Source organism: Culicoides brevitarsis, chromosome 3 (assembly GCF_036172545.1).
Source record: "Culicoides brevitarsis isolate CSIRO-B50_1 chromosome 3, AGI_CSIRO_Cbre_v1, whole genome shotgun sequence".
Lineage (NCBI taxonomy): Eukaryota > Metazoa > Arthropoda > Insecta > Diptera > Ceratopogonidae > Culicoides > Culicoides brevitarsis.
Genome location: NC_087087.1, coordinates 20,731,188 through 20,750,878, shown reverse-complemented (window position 1 = coordinate 20,750,878; position 19,691 = coordinate 20,731,188). Strand labels below are relative to the sequence as shown.

General features: G+C 28.9%; 4 protein-coding genes across 7 annotated transcripts; 2 read left to right on the top strand and 2 right to left on the bottom strand.

The window, feature by feature from the left end:
- Positions 1–53: 53 nt before the first annotated feature.
- On the bottom strand, positions 54–2,876 carry LOC134835722 (nuclear exosome regulator NRDE2). Its single transcript, XM_063850653.1, has 2 exons — positions 2,741–2,876; positions 54–2,683 (listed from the first exon to the last, which is right to left on the bottom strand). The coding sequence occupies exons 1-2, from the start codon at positions 2,805–2,807 to the stop codon at positions 90–92; spliced, it is 2,661 nt and encodes an 886-aa protein (XP_063706723.1). The 5' UTR covers positions 2,808–2,876; the 3' UTR covers positions 54–89.
- Positions 2,877–3,839: 963 nt separating this feature from the next.
- On the top strand, positions 3,840–5,883 carry LOC134835002 (guanine nucleotide-binding protein-like 3 homolog). Its single transcript, XM_063849848.1, has 3 exons — positions 3,840–3,928; positions 3,988–5,577; positions 5,640–5,883. The coding sequence occupies exons 1-3, from the start codon at positions 3,907–3,909 to the stop codon at positions 5,828–5,830; spliced, it is 1,803 nt and encodes a 600-aa protein (XP_063705918.1). The 5' UTR covers positions 3,840–3,906; the 3' UTR covers positions 5,831–5,883.
- On the bottom strand, positions 5,829–19,538 carry LOC134835000 (dedicator of cytokinesis protein 3). Of its 2 annotated transcripts, XM_063849843.1 has the most exons (11): positions 19,438–19,538; positions 18,837–19,072; positions 18,626–18,774; positions 12,479–12,599; positions 11,146–12,421; positions 10,153–10,827; positions 9,158–10,067; positions 9,033–9,050; positions 8,481–8,687; positions 8,165–8,336; positions 5,829–7,642 (listed from the first exon to the last, which is right to left on the bottom strand). In XM_063849843.1, exons 1-11 carry the CDS (start codon positions 19,475–19,477, stop codon positions 5,948–5,950), a joined length of 5,499 nt encoding a protein of 1,832 aa, XP_063705913.1. In that variant the 5' UTR covers positions 19,478–19,538; the 3' UTR covers positions 5,829–5,947. The 2 variants fall into 2 exon arrangements, with proteins under 2 accessions (XP_063705913.1, XP_063705914.1); XM_063849844.1 differs by lacking the exon at positions 9,033–9,050.
- LOC134833280 (innexin inx3) lies at positions 13,859–17,452 on the top strand. Of its 3 annotated transcripts, none has more exons than XM_063847547.1 (8): positions 13,859–14,166; positions 15,446–15,649; positions 15,718–15,923; positions 15,991–16,209; positions 16,267–16,383; positions 16,436–16,560; positions 16,617–16,770; positions 16,835–17,451. In XM_063847547.1, exons 2-8 carry the CDS (start codon positions 15,487–15,489, stop codon positions 17,030–17,032), a joined length of 1,182 nt encoding a protein of 393 aa, XP_063703617.1. In that variant the 5' UTR covers positions 13,859–14,166; positions 15,446–15,486; the 3' UTR covers positions 17,033–17,451. The 3 variants fall into 3 exon arrangements, with proteins under 3 accessions (XP_063703617.1, XP_063703619.1, XP_063703618.1); XM_063847549.1 differs by lacking the exon at positions 13,859–14,166 and adding an exon at positions 14,684–14,699 and having other exon boundaries at positions 16,835–17,452; XM_063847548.1 differs by lacking the exon at positions 13,859–14,166 and adding an exon at positions 15,214–15,335.
- Positions 19,539–19,691: the final 153 nt, after the last annotated feature.

Below are 19,691 nucleotides of genomic sequence, written 5' to 3'. Positions count from 1 at the left end.
ACTACATTTAAGTTTTAGTAAACAATAAATTCTAAGATAAAATTGTTATTTATTAAAATATGAATAACAAATAAATGGTTACAAAAAAATTAGTCTTTTCGAAGGATTTCTAATTCTTCAGGAATAGCATGAATCCTTATTTGTTTTTCTAAAATTAGGTCTAATAAATGTGATAGTTCTTCCGGATAAAAAAATGCTCCATCTAGATATAAGCTTTTGTGCCACGGACAAATATCCAGAGCTTCATACAAAACACGTCTACACATTGACATAGTCTTCGGATCATTATTGTCAAAAAGAGTTTTCATGTATAAACGCCACACTAGTGCATTTTGTCTGACTTTAGAAAACTTGTTCGTTGAATTCTCCATTAAATTCAAAATCCTTTTTTTATATGCTTCATCATAATCATTTGATTCATCAAATTTGGCACAACGATATTTACAAGCAATCATAAGAAATATTACAGAGTTAATCGTAGAATTTTTGATAACTGGTATTTTGATGTCCATCCAGGATTTGCTAAGATCACTAACAATAGCCCGAAGAAAATATATATTTTGTGGGAACTCTACTAATCCTTGTGCGATTAATTGTAAAAATAGTTTATTTTTACGACCTTCGGAATTATGCAAAAACGTAGCTATTTCATATATTTTTTCTCTTAAAAACCTATGGTTTAAAGTGTTTTGTGAAAAAAACTCTAGCAAGACCCGTACCTCAATTAGAACTTCTTGTACAGAGTTCACTAGAAATTTGTAATAAATCTTTGATTTTATCGTTACTAAATCTTTGTTTTGTATGAAATAGTCCTCGATGTCAAATGCATTACATGAATCCTCATTCTTCAAAACTTCTTCCAAAGAAGCTTCAAGTTTTTTCTGTACCAATAATTTCTTTGTACTTTGATACGCATCAACAAATTTAACAAAGGCTATTTCTCCAAGAACGAACCCAGTCAAAAAGCAGATTGCTTTTTCTTTTTGTGATTCACAAATTAACAGTTCTACATAAGAGATACATAAACTATTGAACTCATTCGAATCCAAGAAATTTTGTTGTATTATTTTCATAAAAATACTTTCAGCAGCGCAAAATCCATCAATTTCATAATTCAACCAAGCGTAATCACCATATATCTGCAAGTTATTTTGATAATTGAGTTTTTTGATCGCCATTTTAATTCGATATCTAGTATTTTTTTTAAATTCATTTGTTAGAGTACAGTTATTTGAAGAAAGTTTCTCAAGAACAGCCAGCATACGTTCAAGCTGAATGTATAATTTAAACAAAATCATATTTTGTTTTTCTGTAAAACATGTTGCACCTATCAATAATAGATTAAATAACATGTCACGATATATATTATGAGAAAGATTGTTGTTGATGTATGTAGGAGGATCTTGAAGGTCATTTATGATGTTAAATATAACTTTATCCATGGTTTGCTCGCGATTTACATCTAAAAATGTGACTAAAAGATTTTCAATGTTATCGTTACCATATTCTTCCTCTGAAAATATGCTGGTATTATTATGAAATAAACATCCATTAAATGGATATTTCATCAAATAGAGTACTAAGATAAACAGGTGAAATCTTTGTGTTTGATTGATTAATGGAAATGCCAAGTCACATATATCTTCGTCCAATACAACTCGTTGTGGATCACTTTGAAGGTCAGTAATTACACATGGAAGAAAATAATACGCTGAACGTAGTTTCTCTATACGAAGCCAAATTTCATTCAATGGTAGACCAGATTTCAAGATGATTTCTTCATATTCCTCAACATTTGTATCGATCTGGCTGCTATTTTGTAAAAATATTCTTGATGATATGAAATTAAGATTAAGTACTAATTGTATTATGGAAAAAAATTTTTCATATAGCCCAGATTGACGTAAAAATAGAGCACAATTCTTAAAAATTTTCATGAAAATTTCGTCATTTTTTACCACAGAAAATAAGGTGCGCATGCACTTTTTATATTCTTGTAGGACTTCGGGGACGAAGCATTGTGACATTGACGTTTGTTTATGAAAAATCAGTGCTTTCCAATGATGAAAGTTATTTGGCTCGTTCTTAATTAAATTTTGTATCAATTGTAGAACCTCATCTGTGGGATACACTTTTGGCAACAGTTCCAAATATTTAATTAGTAATTGTTCAGATTTTGGATTATGCTTCAAAGCTTTTTCTGTCACCTTTAACTTTGATTTTTCTTTTTGAAAAATATCTGATGTTTTCTTATTTTCTTTTGATTGTATATATTTTAGCCAATGAGACACATCATTTGGGTTTGCTTTAAGGTAATTTTCATAGTACTCCAAATCTTCATGTTCTTTTATTAGTTCTCCTTCTTTTTTCATCATTTTTTTCACAGCTGCATAATATCGTTTAAAGTTTTTTGATCTTTTTGAGTGAATAGGGAACTTGTAACAATCAGAAACTCTGTAATTCGGACATCCTGGTTGTTTTAACGTTTCGACACTATGGTACATTTTTTGTTGTTTACAATCAATAAAAAAAATGCAATTTCGACCTTCTTTTCTTATTGAATCCTTGTTTTGTAAAGTTACATGTTTTTCTCTTTCAGTATCATTAATAAATGATTTTTTGATTGATACATCTTGATTATCTAATTGTTGTTGAACAAAAGTGAAATTTTGCAGCCAGGAACCTTTAAAATGTAAGTCATGTAGAAAAAAAAAATAATGAAATCTAAAATAAAAATTACTTGTTGACGCAACCATGGTTTCTTCAACGAGAACATCTTTTTCTTTATATGCTGGAAATAATGACATTTTCTTCAACACTCGAAAATAACTTAAATGGTTTTTATTTTAAATTTTTTATGCTTTTAAATTATTTTTTTTTTAAATTTATTTAAATTTATGAACATATGTTTGTTTATATGGCGTCATCCATAAACCCCTTTATTTTGGATTGTACCCCCTGAGAGATACGGGAAAAGTTATAAATTGACAAAAACTTTAAATTTCGAACATTTTATACATTTTCAATTTGATGTATGTAGTAATTTAAAAAAATATTCGAAAAGTATTCGATATATCTTATTGAACTTTGAGGATGCTGAATTATACATTTGCTTAAATCACTTGTGTCTCAATGCACAAAATAATACACATATAAATAATTTCATTTTAATGATTTTTTTCAACAAATTTACAATTTTCACATTTTCTTAATAAAATCTCATATACCTATTGCTACAAATTTTTGAAAATTTTTAAATAAATATTCATTCTGTATTTATTTAATAGGTAGAAAATATCATTGCAAAGATTTATTTGCAAATCTCGATTTTTGAATGGCTTTCATAACGGAAACAGTATTATATTGCATTACATTGTATTACATAACATGTACAAAAGTTGAGATTTACGGGGTCAAAGTTCGCAAATTTGGCAAATTTTTTCCAACTTTGGACTTCAATTTTTCATATTTTAAAAACATGATAGAATAAGTGTGTTACAAGCTCTCTTGAATTTTGCTAATTTTAGCTCATTTAATCTTCCGTGGCGTTCCTAGATCAATTCAATTAAAGACATTTAATGTTTAAACAACTCTTAAAATTTTTATCAAAATTTGTTAAATTTTATAAAGCATCATAGAATTTTAAAAAAATTGGAAAGTATTGAAATTTTGTCATTTTTTGCTTTTCCCGTACCTCCCTGTGACACATATTATATTTTTTATTAAATATTTATATTATTAAATATATATTATTTTTCTTAAGAGGACCATCTCACCTCTCCCCAGCTTCTAACGCCATTTGTATGGATGACGCCTATGTTATTTGTCATTTTGACGCTGTCATAAAAACTGTCAATTAATCCACGTGCATTTCGATAGTCATTGTGGTTTGTAAATTGAATCATAATGGCTTTGAAAACATTAAAATGTAAGATTAAAACAATATTAGCAATTAGAAAAGAAAACTAATTTTATATTATTTCTCAGGTCGACAATCAAAACGACAAAAAGCAAGCAGAAGGTATAAAATAATAAAACGTATAGCCGAACACAAAAGAAAACAAAAGAAAGAGGCAAATAAACTACCGAAAAAAAAGGGATCTAAAACAAAGCTGATTCAGGTGCCTAATATATGCCCTTTCAAAGAGGATATTTTAAATGAAGTGAAAATAGAGAAAGAGCGTGTAGAGTTAGAGCGCCTTCAGCGAAAGGAGCTGTTAAAACAGCAAAAACTGGAACCAAAACTAACACTACAATCCATGGTACTTGATGCTGAGACGCGCGCTGAGCAACATGAAACTAATGACAATGAAAACATTGATAACGACGACTATGCTACTGGAAAAAGCAAAGACAATTCGTTAAAAGCTTTTTTTAAAGAGTTTAAGAAAGTCGTTGATATTGCTGATGTTATTTTAGAAGTTGTAGATGCACGTGACCCATTAGGTACCAGATGTGAAGAAGTTGCAGAAATTGTACGAAACAGTCCTGGACAAAAAAGATTAGTTCTCGTTCTCAACAAAGCAGACTTAGTACCGAGAGAAAACCTAGAGGCATGGCTTAATTACCTTCGGAAACAAGGACCGGTTATTCCATTTAAAGCAACGACACAAACTCAAAAAATGAAATTGGGACGAATTAAATTCAAATCAAAACCCGAATTTCAACGTAGCCCATGCATTGGTGCTGATATTCTAACATCTCTTTTGGCTAACTACTGTCGGAATAACGACATCAAAACCTCTATTCGTGTCGGGATTGTTGGAATTCCCAATGTAGGAAAAAGTTCAATCATTAATTCGTTAAAGAGAAAACGTGCTTGTAATGTTGGAGGTGTTCCTGGTGTTACACGACAATTACAAGAAGTTGAAATCGACAAAAATATCAAATTGATTGATAGTCCAGGCATAATTTTTCAACGACCAAAGGAAGAAAATCCTGATGAATTTTTTGCCTTAAAAAATGCACAACATGTAAATACGGTACAAAATCCATATCCATTAGCTGAAGATATTCTTCATCGTGCAAGTATGCACTATTTTTGTCGGTTATATAATATAACTGAGTATCACTCAGTGGATGAATTTCTTGCAAAGAAGGCACAAAAAATTGGAAGATTTGGACCTGGAGGAATCCCAGATGTAAAAGCGGCCGCAAGAAGTCTAATTCATGACTGGAATACGGGAAAAATAAAATACTTTACGCACCCACCTGATGTAAATAACGAGAATGTGCACTTAGGTTCCACGATTGTAACGGAACAAGTAAAAGAATTCGGTTTGGATGACTTTGAAGCAACTGCTTCAAAAATAATGGATCGTATTGAAGCCCGTGTTAAGCTTGAAAAAGATCCTGATGTACAAGATATTTACATGGAGGTCGAAACTAAAGGTCCTGTGCATCTTAAAGTGGAAACTTCGAAACGCAAAATGACTAACAATTCAAAGTCTATGCACATTGTTGAATCTATTAACGATGTGATGGAAGAGTCCTCATCGAAAAAAAAGAAAAGAAAGGCAATAACAGTCGATAACGATGAAAAAAATTTCAAAAACAGCTTTGTTTTTCAAATAGACGGTGAATATTTGCTCAATACAATACCAATGTTAATTGTGTTAATTTTTTTTTCTGTTCCATAGGTAATATGACTGTAAACAAAAATAACAAAAAAGAAATGAAGAAAATCAAAAAACAACAATCTAGGAATACAAGAAAAGTTGAGAATGTTGCAAATGTTTTGGAAAATTTTTCATTAGGAGACACTGGTTCAAAGAAAAGAAAAACTGATTTGGACAGTTATGACTTTAATGAGGATTTCGAGATGAAATAAGGTTTCTTCTTATGTTGATGCATATAATAAATTTTTATTTATAAAACGATTAATTATTGTTAGCAATTACTTGTTTCATGCCTACACTTTTTTTTTTATTTTTTTCTGCATAAGAAATTATTTTATTAAATCTATTTCAGAGCCATCTTTGTTGGTAGGTTCTGACATAACATTGTCTTTTTGATGTGTTGTTTCAGATACAGAATATCCAGATTTTATTGGGATTGGTGGTGGAGTGACTGATTCTTCAAAGTGATAAACTTCGTTTAGCTTATCAAGATTTGCACATGCGTTGGAATGATCCTCTTTTATCACTTGATTTTGACAACTTTGTCTGTTCACATTTAACTCGTGTATACTACCTGAAATACCAGAATCTCGAGAAAATGAGAAAGACGAGTCATCTTCTAAAGCAATGTCAAAAACTGAATACTTCTGTGAATGCCTCGACATAATAGGTAATGATCCATCTTCACATAATAATGCAATTGGGTTAGACTTACAGCCACGTGGTGGCAGTGGAGGAGCATTGAGTGATTTTGGCTCATCATTTAGACAGCTATTGTAACCAGTTGATTTTGGACGAGTAATCTTTTCAGGAACACTGTTAACTAATTCTGGGAGTGCAAGAGATTCACGATTTTTATTTTCAATACCTAAAGCAGCATAATTGAAAGTGATTGCCTCATTTGGTTTGATGTACAAATCTTCTTCTCGTAAATCCGTATTGAAAGATTTTGCACGCTCAAATGGTATAGGTGGAAGTGGAGTATTTACAATAGAATATTGTTTTTTTATTTTTCCAAGACCCGATAAACTTTGTCTCAGTTGTTGAAAACGTTCTAATAATCGTTTATGTAAAGGTTGGACACCATCTGGTGCTAACAGTCCATGTAGTTCTAACGCAGTATCTAAAATTTGCATTTGTTCAAGAATCAGTGTTTTTAATCTTTGTACCCACATAGACTGACTTTGTCCCAGATCCGATTGAGCAAATGCTTCAGAAAAAAAAGCTTCTTGATATTTAGAAATACCTCCCATAACGTTAGCGTCAATTATACCTTGTAACCTCATGGAAAATGGATTTATATTTAATCTGTTGTTTGCCTTGTATTGATTTATCAGATCAGTTAATTCTTTTTGAACATTCTCCATAATTTCAACCGCAAATTCAATTGGGGTCAGTTCTTTTATAGATTTTTTAGTGATTTCAAAAGAACGTAAAATGCCTGGTAATGGGGTCTCTATTTCCAATAATGTACGCTCAATCCATAGTGTTTTGAATTCGTTATCCTTATCGATTACTCCTTTATGTATTGGTCGATCATATTGAAACTTCGATACGTCATTAACTTCATAAAAACTTGCAATATGTTCTGGAACTGGGACAGTCGCTGTTCGTAAATGAACGGGATTGGAAATTGGGCGAACATTGTTGATTTGTAAATATTGTCCTGGTGACAAGATGATAGACTGTTCTGGCGGAGTGTTTTTAGTTAAAATTTGTGCTTGTGGAAATTCTGTTTGCAACTTTTGTGTAAACGTTCCTATACGTTCGTATTCCAAACCTCTGTATACAAATTCTTTGTTACGTACAAAAGATGGAAATCCTTGACCATAGAAACCGACACGAAAATACTCAGATGCTGATCTTACTTGATGTAGAATATTTTGAAAGAATAAAGCTTCTTTGTTTAAGGTTTTGCTTAATTCAACATAATCAAAACGACGTGTTTCATAGAAAAATGATAATTCTTTCAACAAAGGAACTCCTTTTTCCCAACATTTTCCCTTGTCAAAATAGTCAATAATCTAAAAATAAAATAACAATAAATATCAATATATTCGTAAAACAAAAAGTAATTTATAAATGTATCGTTATGCTGATTTGATTTTTCATCAAGTGTCATATTTATGCATAAACAGGCGCGTAGCGTCAAAAGGGCAATATTAAAAAAAAAATTCAAAATTTGGGGATCAAAAGCTATATTTTTTCTTTTTGCCCCCCAAAAAATTTCAACTTGTATAAAAAAAATAAATTTTTTAATGTTTTTTTTTACGTTTTTGAACTAATTTTTTTTCTCGCTATTTTCAAATGTGAACTCAAGATTTTGCATGATATTTTTTTTAATACCTAATAGTGTTTTTAGTATTTTCATTATATCTCCTAATTTTTTTCGACAAAATCAGACGTGCTGTGACAAAATTAAAGTGATTGAATTTAATCTCATAATAAGGATTTACCTTTATTATTCTTTTCTGTTCATTAATGCGCGAAATCAGCATTTCTTTCAAATGACATAATATAAAAAATGAACCCCAATTTTACATTACCTGATGATATAGTTTTTCCTTACATTCTGATTGTTCAGTCTCCTTACCATTTGGAGCAAATGCTAACATTTCTTTATCCCAATTTAACATGTCTGCGTAAAGTTTTAATGTATATCCGGCCTCTATGAAATTTTCAGCACTAACGTGCAAGTCATGTAACTTATAGATATATCTGAATAAAAAGAATTCAAATTATTTTAAAAGTTGAGTTTAAAAAAAAGTTTGAAGGAATTTCAGCAATGTATTTCAAAAAAGAAAAACAAGACTTTAAAATTAAAAGATTAGTGACTTACAAGATAAATAAGAGATCATTTACCTCAAATACATTTCTTTTCGATTTATCTCGTTTTTATAAAATTTGAGTAAATTTACTGTACAAGTCATACGTTTGTCACGATTTTCTTCTCCTTGCATTACACATCGATAGTCTAGCAATCGCTCTAGGAGTTTTCTTAAAGACGTTATAAAAGTGATTCCTTCGTCAGCCCAATGAGGATGTTCATGATGAATACTTTCTAGTAATCTGTAAGTTTTTGAAGAATTTTTCATTTTTTTGTATATAATTTTTCTTCACTTAATGCCGCTCCAGCTTTTTTTCTAACTTTCTGTCCCTTGGATCATTTGAAAAAAAAAAACAGTTTAGTTCAATGGTTTTTAATTGTTTTTTTTTACCACGTTTCGAAGAAAAAAAAATGCGAAATTGATTCGGATTTTAGTTTTTATGTTCCAAAACATTTTTTCCTTGAAGTTTCATGTCAAGGGGCTCTAAAAGGTGTCCAATAATGTTTTATTGTAATAAGACAAGACCCAACTCACAATTTATGGACAAAAAGTTTAAAATAAATGGAGCGGCCCAAATTTTACTTACGCTGCACATAAATCCTCCCTAATGATTTTTAAGATAAAAAAAAATAACATAAAAATAGTATTTTTTCCAATATTATAAATGATATTTAAGAATTTATAAATATCTATGCTTTAATTAACACTTACATGGTATTAAATAGTTGTTGATATTCCTCGTCTCCTTTGTTTTCACTTATGAGCAAATCTAATTTGTCTATTAATTCACTTTCAACCAAGCGAAAATTTCCACGGGCTAAATGCTCACAATTAATCATGTCATAAAATACTCCAAGCGTGGCTTTGCGCAAAGCGAGATCTGGCACCAAACTTACTTCTAAAAAAGGTCCAACTAATGTTGGTATAAAATGTAATTTATGTTCTCCTAGTTGGGACCACATGCTTAAAATTTGAAATCCCATCATAACTCTCATATCGCCGTAACACAGTAAGATTTTGCGTTTTTTTGTTTCGTGATATTGTTCTAGCTGTAAGCATGGTTGAGTCAAAAAAGTAATAGCTACACTAAAATATGAACACCACAATTGAGAATCGAACGTATGGTTATTTAAAAAACGAAAGACCAAAGGTTTCGCGAATTCTTCTAATGATTTTCGAATAATATTATTCGATGACATTTTCATTAACAACCAGTCATTTGGATAAACTTGCCAATCTTGCGATAGCAATTCTTTAAAGACCAAGAGATTTCGGTGAATTAATTCTTTTATATCTTGATTGTTGCCATTTTTGCTTTTTTCCTCCCACAACTTTATATAATGTTGTTCATCAAATTGTTGAAGTAGTCCTAACAACACGGCTATCAAGGAGCATAAGACTGATGAATTACCTTCCATGATAATGCAAATAGTTTGATTTAAATTTTCGAGAATATTCAAACAAAGTTCATCTAACTCCTGATCTATATCAGATTCTTTAGCGTTATAAATGTGTATCAATATTTCACCAAGTATCTCCGAACATAGTTTAAGTTCATCTCTTCGAACGAGATGAATGCGCAAATGTTTACAAGCAATTCTCAAGATGATTATACGAGTTTCTGAAGGTAGAAAATATATTTGTATACTTTTCGTATAATATTTCATAAATGGTAAATTTATGTATGCAATTTGGAAAATACTTACTATCAAAATGAAAGAGTTTTCCTGATACTAAATCTTTGATTGTATGCAATTTCGCTTGTATAAGGCGTGGAGAAGCATTTGTAGGAACTGCATCCAACATATTTTTTATCAGGTTTCCGATTTCTTGTTTTGAAAAAACCAAGTAGAGCTGTTCAAAGACAATTCCTAAGGAATGCATCAAAGCTTCTTGTGTAGGAAGAATTTTATCATCGTGTGAAGATATTGTTAACATATTATTAAGTGATATAAATACGGCAAAAAGATCTCTTTTAAATGAATCTTCAAACTGACCACCAGACGCTTCAGCGAATAGTTGTCTAGATTTTATAATAAGTTTAAAAATGTATTCGAGTGATTGAAAACACTTTTGAATTGGATCAGGTCTCTCACAGTTCGTCAGCCATTCTGAACAATGTTGTACAGAAGATAAAAGACCTTTGTACACGAGAGCCGCAGAAAAGTGATTCATATATTCATCCATAACTGGGGCAAAGTGCTGGTACTTGTTGGACTTCAAAAGACTGAAAATGCTCACTAGTACATGAAAAACTAAGCCAGAATATTGTGTGCTATTTCCATCCTCTGTAGAAAACATTGAAAAAAGTGCATCTAATACATCTTGTAAAAATTTGATTAGCTCCTCATCACCAAGCTTTAGTACCCGAGTCAGGGCATCTGAAATAAAATTCATAAAACTTATTTTAACAAAAATCGAGTATTTTTTACAAGTTTTTTGGGAATTTTCGAACGGCATTGACAGGAATATAACTATTTTCCATTCAGAAGTTCGTTTTGGAACTCTCACAAAAAAAATTTGGAAAAATCACAAAATTGTGCGCGTTTTAAACACAAAAAAATCATCAAAATTGATAATTTCTTGCGGTAGGTATATGTTGATAAGTATGAAAATTTACTAGATAATTTTGAATTAAAAATTCGAATGTAATAAATAATCAAAATATGTTGTAAATTTAAATAATATAATGTACTCACCTGATATTTTTTCTGGGTGTTGTTTCCATTGTAAAAGAGCCAACAAATCTCTATTTTGAGTCAATTTTGTAGAGCACAAGACCGACTTAATGGAAAAAACTTCCTTACCACTTCGATTAAACATAGGGCTTTGATCTAGTGAAGCTTGTTCATCAAAGGGAGATGACTGTAGTTTCAGATAACAGGCGGAATTTAATTTGTTTGAGTCTTCACATTTATACACATATAATTCATGAATTTTGTCTGATAATGTGGCTCCATCAGCTTCCATTAATCTTACAAAGCTGAATGCAAATATTTTTGGTTCGGATTTATCTCTAGTCGAACAGTGACGAAACTCGAAACGTACATGAGCTGTTGAAAATTTTTCTATTGGAACACACAATCTCAACGTTTCATTCCAACACGGAGAATTATTGTGATAAATAATCATGGAATGATATTGTGAGTTGCTATCCATTCCAGACGCACCAAACAAACAGTCATTTAGTTTGGAACCTGTTGAATCCAAAACAATAGCAGTCACTTCGATGTTTTTTGCTGTGCTTTTACCTCCTCGTTCAAAATCGCCTCCTTTTAATGTTATAAAGAGGTCATTACGTACATCGCCTGGCATTATTACATCTGCGAATCCAATTTTTCGAGTTATTGATGTACCTTGAAAAAGTAATGGTTGATCTTTTTTAGCTTGATTTAGGCCACCGTGCAACAATTTTAAAGAAACTGATAAACTGTACGTATTCGGGCCTCCGACATTTAGAAGTGAAAACTTTCCACTCGCCTTTTTTATTAGTAATTCATGTAATTGATGAAAATCCTTTTCTTCACATGTGAACAATTTAAAGCTAAACTCTTTTTCATCTTGTTCAATATTGTCTTCGAATTGCATTACTTCACTGATAGACAGGATTCCAACTCCAATAGGTCTTCGATAATAAACCTTATCTGTTTTTTCATACTTTTTTATTGAATCAGAGTGCAATATTTTTCCTATCCTCAAAACATTTGCTACCAAATGTAAGTCGCTGTTCAACTCTAAATTCCCTAAATCAGTAAACACTGTACAGTTGCTATGTAGATTTTCAATATAGTTTGATAAAGAATTTGATATTTTAACTAAAAATCGTTCAGAAACAGCACGTAAAGTGTTTCCATTATAGAGGTAAAAGTATATCTCAACGTCATCTCCAATACGATGCCCAAAGTCGCGCATGCAAAAATAAAGGTGATGTGTTAAAGCTTTTTTTAACGACTTTTTTCTTAATGTACCTCGGCTCTAAAAATCATATGGATAATAAAAATTGATAAAACAGTTATCAATAAATTATCTTACATTAGATGCTTTAGCATTCTCAGCACTTTTCTCGTGTATATAATGAAGAGCGACAATGGACTCAACTTTGGAATCTACTGCTTGAGTTCCCTTTCTTGGCACTAGATCTAATCCTAATTTCCTAAAATGATAGAATATTGAATTAAATATGCAGAACTATATTTTGATAAAAACTATGTTTTGTAAAAACATAGTCTCGAGAGAACAGTAAGGCAACAATATTCACATAAATATTTAAAAAAGTGGAAAACACAAAATATATATAAAATTTGCAGTTTTTGTAATGTGCAAGAATAGAGATCTTGTCTTCCTGGGTTTTCTTTGGAAATTTCATATATTGATTGCATAAATTTAGGTGTTCCTCTTGATCATGAATTAGAACAACTAAAAAAAATATACTAGATAAACTTGGTAAAAATAAAATTATAATAAAAGATTGAATAAAAATACATTGTAAACAACGCAGTTTGAAAAAAAATGTTTCAAAAATTAATACTTGAAATGTGCAAACCGATTACTAATTATATCATTTTTCAGACCATTCGTATCTTAAGTTTTATATATACACAATAAATATAACATATGCGTAATAGAAGTAGCTCTAGCAATAATTCATTCCATAAACGTATGAGTCATTTAAGTATTGACTACTGTCCTGTGAATGATTTTTTATTCTTTCATCTTAAAGTTGAAACGACTCTGTTTTTTCACGTTTTCTGAAGAATTTAATATATTTCTGAATTAGCAGTTGTGACACCTTATATAATATTCAAACTTTATATTCAAAAATTATTTTTATTTATTTATTTACAATATAAATAATATTTATTTATATATGTATGAGTACAAAAAAATGCAAATTTATTGATATAAAAGTATGTAATGTTCACGTTTAAGAACATTTAAAAAAAAAAGTTCAAAAATAAATATTTTAAAACACTTTTTGGAATTCGGCGCATCTTGATTTAAAAGTTGATTTTCAAGTTCTCACACATATACACTTTAGAAACATTAACACAAATACATTAAACGATATTCTTTCTTGCATATCTATATGCGTTTTAAAGTTTTTATATACTCGTAGTTCATTGATTTAAAAAAAAAATTAGTACATGAATCAGAAAAAATGAACGATCGTCCAACAAAATTTTTGATCAATTTGATATAAACTTAAGTAATTTTGACTACAAGTTTAAATATATGCATTTAAACTTAAGTAGTTAAATTTTCAATATAGTTTCTTGAAATATACACGTTCATTTAAACTTTTTTTAAAGAAATCATCCATTCGAAATATTTTGAGAGTCACAAAAGCAAATACAAAAGCGGTAATATGTATGTTCATTCATTTATTTAAGTAGGTATGTGTTGATCATTTTAAGTTGTGAAACTTTCGACTATGTTCATTCAATTTAGTTCAGTCCAGACCTTAGTAGTAGTTTGAACTTTACACATTTGTTTGTTAAATGAAAAGCATTAAAATAATTAAATATATATTTATATATAACTTTTATGTTTTTAATGCACTTGTATCATTTTATTCATAATATTTTTACGAAATCTGAAAGGAACAAATAAAATAATAAATGTGGTGAACAATAAACAAAAAAATAACTACGTGTTAAAACAAGTTTAGTACGAATTGTGTTAAAAGTAGCATTATAAATAAGAGTAAATGAACTAATAAGGTAATTAAAAAAAACAATATGGTTTTAAATTTAAAAAAGTTACGATACGTTATTGTTATCTATTAATTGTACATCTTAGCAATATTTTAAAACATAAAACCAAAAGTAAAAAAAGCAATTATGACCGATAAAATATGTCAACATTTTTTGGTTTTCGTTCATGTTGGATAATATTCATTATTACTCATACGAATGTGCTTTGAGCATATGTCTATCTATAGATAACAGAACAACGAGAATCAAGTGGAAATGAAGCAAAATTAAACATATTGCTTTAAATATGGTGAACTTTGTAATTCAAACTTAAAGTATAAACTTAAAATCAAAATGGAAGAGAGAAACATAGTTCGTTTTTAAAATATTTTCTAAGAATGAACGCAACTAAAATATATCACTAATAATTTTATTTCTTTTAATGTTTAAGTTAAAGTGAAACAATTTAATGGTTTTTTATACGGTGTATTACATATATTGCCTACTATTGCACGAGATAAACTCCATTTTGAATTGCATTTATTCATAGGTATCAGTAGGTAAATAATATTTTAAATTACATATAAGTGCCTAATACATGCCAAAGCATACATCTGAAGGTCAATTTCATATTTTGATTTAAATTAATTGAATAAAATTTTATAATGTGACTATTTTTTTTTTTCAATATTTCTAATCATGTGACTTTTATATTATAATAATATTAACAATTATATTATATTTTGAAGTGAAAATAGAGATCTTAACAAAATTGTTTATTTACTTATCTAATAAAAACTATTTTTTAATAGCAACAATCAAGCTACTGTTCTCATTTTATTATTCAATCGTTACCTAATCTTATTTTAAATGACAATATAGTAAATACATGCTTTAGTAAATAATCACATATGGACTCATTTGTATACATATTAGTACACGTATTATTTGCAGACAATCTGTGAAATACTTTTAAGTCGCTCTGAGTTTGCTCGAAACTCTATCCCTAGAAACTCTAGAAAAGTTTTCAATTAATTTTTCATATAAAATAGAATTTTAGTCACAAGCTGAAAATTCTTGTGCTAATACTACGTCTATAATTTTCATTTAAAACTGTTTTCAAAATTTCAAAAAATTTCACTGTATCACTGAATTTTCGACCTTTGAAATTGGACAAATAGAACTAAACAGTATAGGTAATAAATAGATTGATCAAAGTTCCTATAAAAGAATGTTTTTTTATTTCTACCTACATATATTTTTAATATAACATTCTGTTTTACAAATTTTGATGAATTTCTTTCAGAGAAAAAATAGGAAGAAAAACGATAGAAAAAACTACTAAAAATGGCTGTATTTGGCATGGTATCATCACTAGCCGGCTTTGTTAAAGTTCGGTATTTAATTGATAAAGCTATAATTGACAACATGGTTTTCAGATGTCACTATAGAATCACTAGCGCGATATTGTTTGTCTGTTGTATTATTGTTACAGCTAATAATTTGATTGGTATGTGTATTATTTAATTTGAGTTAATTGATTTTGGTAAGATCAAAGGAAATTCGTACCATTTAAAGGCGATCCAATTTCCTGTATAAATGACGGAGCTGTACCTACTCATGTTATAAATACATATTGTTGGATCACATACACATTTACTTTGCCTGGTTTGCACGGAAAGTCTATAGGAACTCATGTTGCACAATCAGGGGTGGGATCTGATCAGGGAGATAAAACCTATCATAGTTATTATCAGTGGGTACCATTTACCCTATTTATGCAAGTATGTAAAACATATAATTGTTTGATCAATATCATTTAATTCAAATTTTTTTAAAATCTATTTTAAGGGTATTTTATTCTATGTGCCTCATTGGATTTGGAAAAATTGGGAGTCTGGAAAAATTAGAATGATCTCAGATGGTATTCGTGGCGTTTATACAGCTCCGATGGATGAACGTATCAGCAGACAGTCACGTTTAGTTAGATATATTGTAGATAGCTTATCGACTCATAACTCATATTCATTTGGATACTTTTTTTGTGAATTTCTTAATTTTATAAACGTGGTAAGTACCTACCTAATATACTTTTTATTTTTTTATTGTCATTATTTTTTCATTAAGATAATAAACATCATATTCACTGACAAATTTTTGGGCAATGCTTTCTTAACGTATGGTCCTGAAGTTATTAAATTTTCAAACATGAATCAAGAAACGCGTTATGATCCAATGATTGCCGTAAGTTTTTTTTTATTTTATAAAAAAAAAAGTTTAAGTTCTCTCTTTTAAGGTTTTTCCTCGCATAACAAAATGTACATTTCACAAGTATGGAGCTTCAGGAAGCATTCAAAAACATGACGCAATGTGTGTTTTAGCTCTTAACATTTTAAATGAAAAAATATATATTTTCTTATGGTACGTACTTCTTATAATTGAATTAATTATGAAAATTAGCATTTTCTTTAATGAAGGTTTTGGTTCATCATTTTGGCTACATTAAGTGCTTTAGCCATCATTTACTCAGCGGTCATCTTAATGATGCCAACTTCTCGAGAAGCTGTAATCAAAAGGCGTTTCCGTCATGGAACCAAGAAGGAGGTTGAAAGTTTGATTAGACGTATTCAGGTAGTTATTATTATTTTTCATTATTAAGCACACGTATCAGAAAACAAGTAAATTTATTTTTCAGATTGGTGACTTTTTGCTCTTACACTTGCTAGGACAAAATATTAATGTAACGCAGTATAGTGAAATTTTGCATTCCGTAATAAATGATATTGGGGGAAGCACTGGTGGTGATACTCCTTCAGCACCATCAACCCTTGAAATGGCTCCAATGTATCCAGATATGAAATTTGGTAAAGAGTACAAAGAAACTGAGACGTAAAATAATAATACTTTAAATTATTATTTTCTTTAAATTAAATGATCAATTTAAACTTCAAGACTGTAGTGCATTCTATCAGATTTTTTTCTTATGTAGATTTTTTTCATACATATTTTGAAAAAAAAATCGAACAAATTCAAAAAAGAAAACATATTCAATATTTTGAAAATCAAACTCTATATTTTAAAATTAGGTTTAATTTTAATCAATTTTATAAAATGTTTTTTATAAGAATATTGCCATAATATCTTATTACCTATTATTAATTTGTATTCATTATCATAAATTTAATTTTTAAATCATTTAGACTCAAGTTCGAACAATATTTTATTCACGAATCTTTCTTATTGTTAGTAAATATATACATATATGTAAAATACATATATACCTACATATTTGTAAGTAGCATTTTTCGCTTATCTGATTTCCGAAAAATTTTATTATACAAATGTTAAGGAGTAAGAAACTCATAACAACATTTCAAATATTTTTTGGCTAAAAATATTGTGATTAACATTAAGAAAATGAATAAACTTATAATTTCTCTTAGTATTTACACACTGAGTACTTTTATTAATTTAATTTTTATTTGTGAGTAAGGCATTTGAAATTACTACTCCATTTGTATTAAAAACTACTCCATTTGTACAGAATATGTGGTAACAACATTTTGGTAAAGTCGCTCTAAATCTATTTTAATATTTTTGTCTCAATTTTTTTTTCTAAGAATAAAAGTTAAAATTTAAAAAAAATATATTAAAGTAATGTTTTCTTAAAAACAATTAAAACACGAAATTAAATCAAATGAATAACTTATTTTTCAATTACAAAAATTATTTTGAAAAATATTTTTAAAAAACAAGTTGCATATTTTGGTCGTTTCTTGATTGGAATTTCTTCTTAATGGTTTTAATTCAAAATGTTCAAGAATAAACTTTAAAATAGTTTCAAATGTCAAAGTTGTTCAAAAATATCGCTAAAAAGGCTAACAACACTGAAAAAATAAGTCATTTAATATGAAAAAGTATTTCAAAACCTACATATATAAATTTTCTATAATACCCATCGTCATTTTTGATAAAAATCACGCGAATTTTTTTGCTCAATGATTGCTTTGAGTCGAAAGCGACGATAGCTATAAAAAAAAAGCTCCCTGACCGATACAGAAAATCTAAAAATGAGGAAATTCATCAGTTTTAGCTTACATTCAAATAAAATTGATCTGGTTGATTTAATACGCAATTTCCGAGTTTGTGAAGCAGTGTTAATTAAATAAAAATATTTTTGAAAAGAAAAATTAAGTCAAAGGCTAACTTAATAATAAACTTATAGAAAACAGATTAATGTTTTCTCATACATATAAGGTTCCAAATAAAACTTTAAAAAAATAAGTTTTTTTTTAACAAATTAGGGAAGCGAAATGGGACATCGGATTTTATTTTTCAGTTTCTTTTGGAGAGGGATAGATAATAAGTAAAAAATGACGAAAATATAATTTAAGTTTGCGTCATATAGATCAAATTTGTATATTGAAAAGGTTTTGACATTCAAAATATTTAGAATTGGTTGAAAATAAAAAAAACTTGTACTTACCGATTTCCCCAATCTATTTTGGAAATAACATTGTGTTGCAATTCTAGAGTTTGATCTTGTGTCAACATTGCACTCAATAATTCTCTACGACTCTCTAACAAGGACAACATAACTTTTCGTAGCGTAGTAAATTTATAGGTTTCATGTTCCTTTAAAATTTAAGACCTTTAGTAAATGTAATACAAAAATTCTCAATTTTTAATTTGATTACCACATAAAGTTTTTTCCAAATATCAGCCCATTCTCGTAAAACTTGGGTACATTCGCTTACAACTGGATCAGACTTCGAAGCATCTCTAATATGAACATATGTTTTCGGAAAAATTCCATTTTGCTTTGACTTTTTCCCGCGATACCACTGTCCATATTCTTCAATAAGTTCAACGCAATCGCCTACATCCAGTGACAATCCAAATTTTATGTCATCACCAAGCCAATTGTGTATTGCTATTAATTGAATATACACATTTTATTGTTGAAGTTGAAATGATCATATTTATGAAACGTTGAATGAAATTTGCATGAAAGTTTTAAACAAATGACCGGAAGTTTAACAAAATGACATTAGAATAATAAATATACCTATAACACTACAGAAACGTAAAATTATTTCGGTAATTTTTCTAGGAAAAACGTTTTTAAAGGTAGCAACTAAAACATTTTTTCCAATGATTTGTTTTTATCAGATTGCAAAATTCAAATTTAAATCTTGCTCGTTAAATCAAATGTATATACAATTGACAATTGAAAAAATTAATTAAATATAATATTTCTTTAAGTTTTATATTAATTACTAAATAGAATCAACTTACCAACTGCAAATAAATTATTTGAACAAGGAATCCACTTCATATTTATCAGTTTAACATATGTATTCCATTATTTAAACAAAAAAACACTCCAGCCAAAAAATAATATGATTCACAGTAGAGAAATCAATAATTTGTGGCTTTGACACAAACAGCTGATTATAAATATATTTAGGTAAATAAATAAGTAAATAATCCGACAACATCCATATACAGACTAAGTATACCAAGAAATGAGACGAAAAAAATGATAAAAT